At 33.7% G+C, this 2,121-nt stretch overlaps 1 protein-coding gene across 1 annotated transcript in view; it reads right to left on the bottom strand.

Annotated features, from left to right (window-relative positions):
• The window catches only part of LOC107733266 (kielin/chordin-like protein), a 41,813-nt gene that overhangs the window by 2,439 nt on the left and 37,253 nt on the right, over nucleotides 1-2,121 (bottom strand). The window contains exon 23 of the mRNA XM_016544834.1: nucleotides 155-331. Within this exon, the coding sequence (XP_016400320.1) occupies nucleotides 155-331 (177 nt within the window). The remainder of the gene's footprint in view (nucleotides 1-154; nucleotides 332-2,121) is intronic.

The raw sequence follows: 2,121 nt of genomic DNA, 5'->3' as shown, positions 1-2,121 counted from the left end.
ATATATATATATATATATATAAAATCAAAACACATATTTTACTATTTACTCAACAAACAAAAAAAACATATAAAAGTACAAAATGTATCAAATGCATTGACAAGGCTGTTGTGGGTTTTGTAACTAGTAATGTGGACACAGTGTTATACAGTACCATCACACACTGGACAGCACTGGCCCGGCCGGGTGATGGGGTTACTACATCTTGGGTTTGGACATGGCCTCCTGTGGTCGGTCACCTGACCATTCCTGCACACGCAACGACCGCAGCGATCATCGGGGTCTGGAAACTCCTGACCGTTCTGATACTCCCGGCCATCATACATGCAGCCTAAAAACACAGAATACAACTCAATATAATCATAACAATCAATTAATTAAAGGGATAGTTCACTAAAACAGCTGACAGTAGCCATTGACTTCCATAGGATTTTCCCTTTACTTTGGAAGTCAATGGCTACTGTCAACTATTTGGTTACCAAAATTCTTCAAATAAAGTAACTAATGTCCACTTGGATCCGAAAACCCGAGGTCCGAGCCGAGACCCGAGCGGGTTCGAGAAAGCCGAACTCAGAAATAACTTGTATCCATCAGGCAGGCAATAATATAAAGTAATAACCAAATTAAATACATGTTAAATAAATTAAAGTAATGGAGAAGCGGCTAAATCAGTCAGCAGGACGCCGGGATTTTCCTGACTGGCTGCATGGCTGCAGGCTGTGCACACGTCAATGCCGTTTATGTTCGGGTCCAGTCGGGTTCGAAAATAAATGCAGTCGGGTCGGGTCGGACTCGGGTCTAATTTCATTGAGTCTGTCTCGGGTCAGGTTTTTCTTTTTGAAAAAATTATTTATGCACGTCGGGTTCGGGCAAGAAGTGATTCGGGTCAATTCGGGTCGGGTACAGATTTTAGGACCCGAGAAGACCTCTACTTGGAACAACTTGAGAATGAGTCATGATGAAAATGATGACAACATTTTCATTTTTGAGTTAACTATCCCTTTAATATAAAAGACTCTTAATTAAAGCTATTAATAATACTCACTCCTAATAAACCGCACAAATTATCACCACAAAAATCAGTCTGAATGAACAATATAATAGCATTAATGGAAAGACTATTTTAAAAAAGCAAGTAAACAACTCACACAACACTTAGATATAACTACTTTGTTATGTCAAAATAAGACTTAAAATGGCATAAAAACATGATTTGTGGGTTTTTAGTTTTAAGTGAATAATCAGCTTGGTGACATTTAAAGTAAATCTCTGTGTCTATAACCAATAGGCTATTTACAGAGCTTTGATGACTGATGATCTGAAAAATAAAAAAAATATTCAAAAGTTAACTATTAAAAAGAATAACTGAACATAAGTTCACAAATAAAATATATGTGACCCTGGACCACAAAACCAATCATAAGTAGCACGGGTATATTTGTAATAATATCCAACAATACATTGTATGGGTCAAAATTATAAATTTTTCTTTTATGCCAAAAATCATAAGGATTTTAAGTAAAGATCATGTTCCATCAAGATATTTTGTACATTTCTTACCATAAATATATCAAAACATAATTTTTTATTAGTAATATGCATCGCTAAGAACTTAATTTGGACAACTTTAAAGGGGATTTTCTCAATATTTAGATTTTTTTTTGCAACCTCAGATTCTCAAATAGTTGTATCTCAGCCATTGTCCTATCCTAACAAACCAAACATAAATGGAAAGCTTATTTATTCAGATTATATAAATCTCAATTTCAAAAAAGTTGACACTTGTGACTGGTTTTGTGGTTCAGGGTCACATATTGCTTAAATTATTACTGCCTTGAATTAATTTGGAATAAATTTAAAATTTTTAGAAACTTGATGAGATTGTATACTTATACATACTTAATAGAATATTGATTACTTTGGTAATGTAAAAAAAATATATATATATACATACATATTTTTTTTTCCTTTTTCAGAGGGTGTAAGTAATGTTTACTTGACCAAGAAAAAATTTGACTGGGACAAAAATTTACATTTGATTAAAAAAAACTAACAACTTTGCCTCCTCATTTCAGAACAGAACAACATCGCACACCAATATTACATACATACATATATATA

This window comes from Sinocyclocheilus rhinocerous, unplaced genomic scaffold (genome assembly GCF_001515625.1).
Source record: "Sinocyclocheilus rhinocerous isolate Xijiao unplaced genomic scaffold, SAMN03320098_v1.1 scaffold1782, whole genome shotgun sequence".
Taxonomy (NCBI): domain Eukaryota; kingdom Metazoa; phylum Chordata; class Actinopteri; order Cypriniformes; family Cyprinidae; genus Sinocyclocheilus; species Sinocyclocheilus rhinocerous.
The sequence above is the reverse complement of the archived record's forward strand: the minus strand, read 5'-3'. Positions and strand labels throughout refer to the sequence as shown.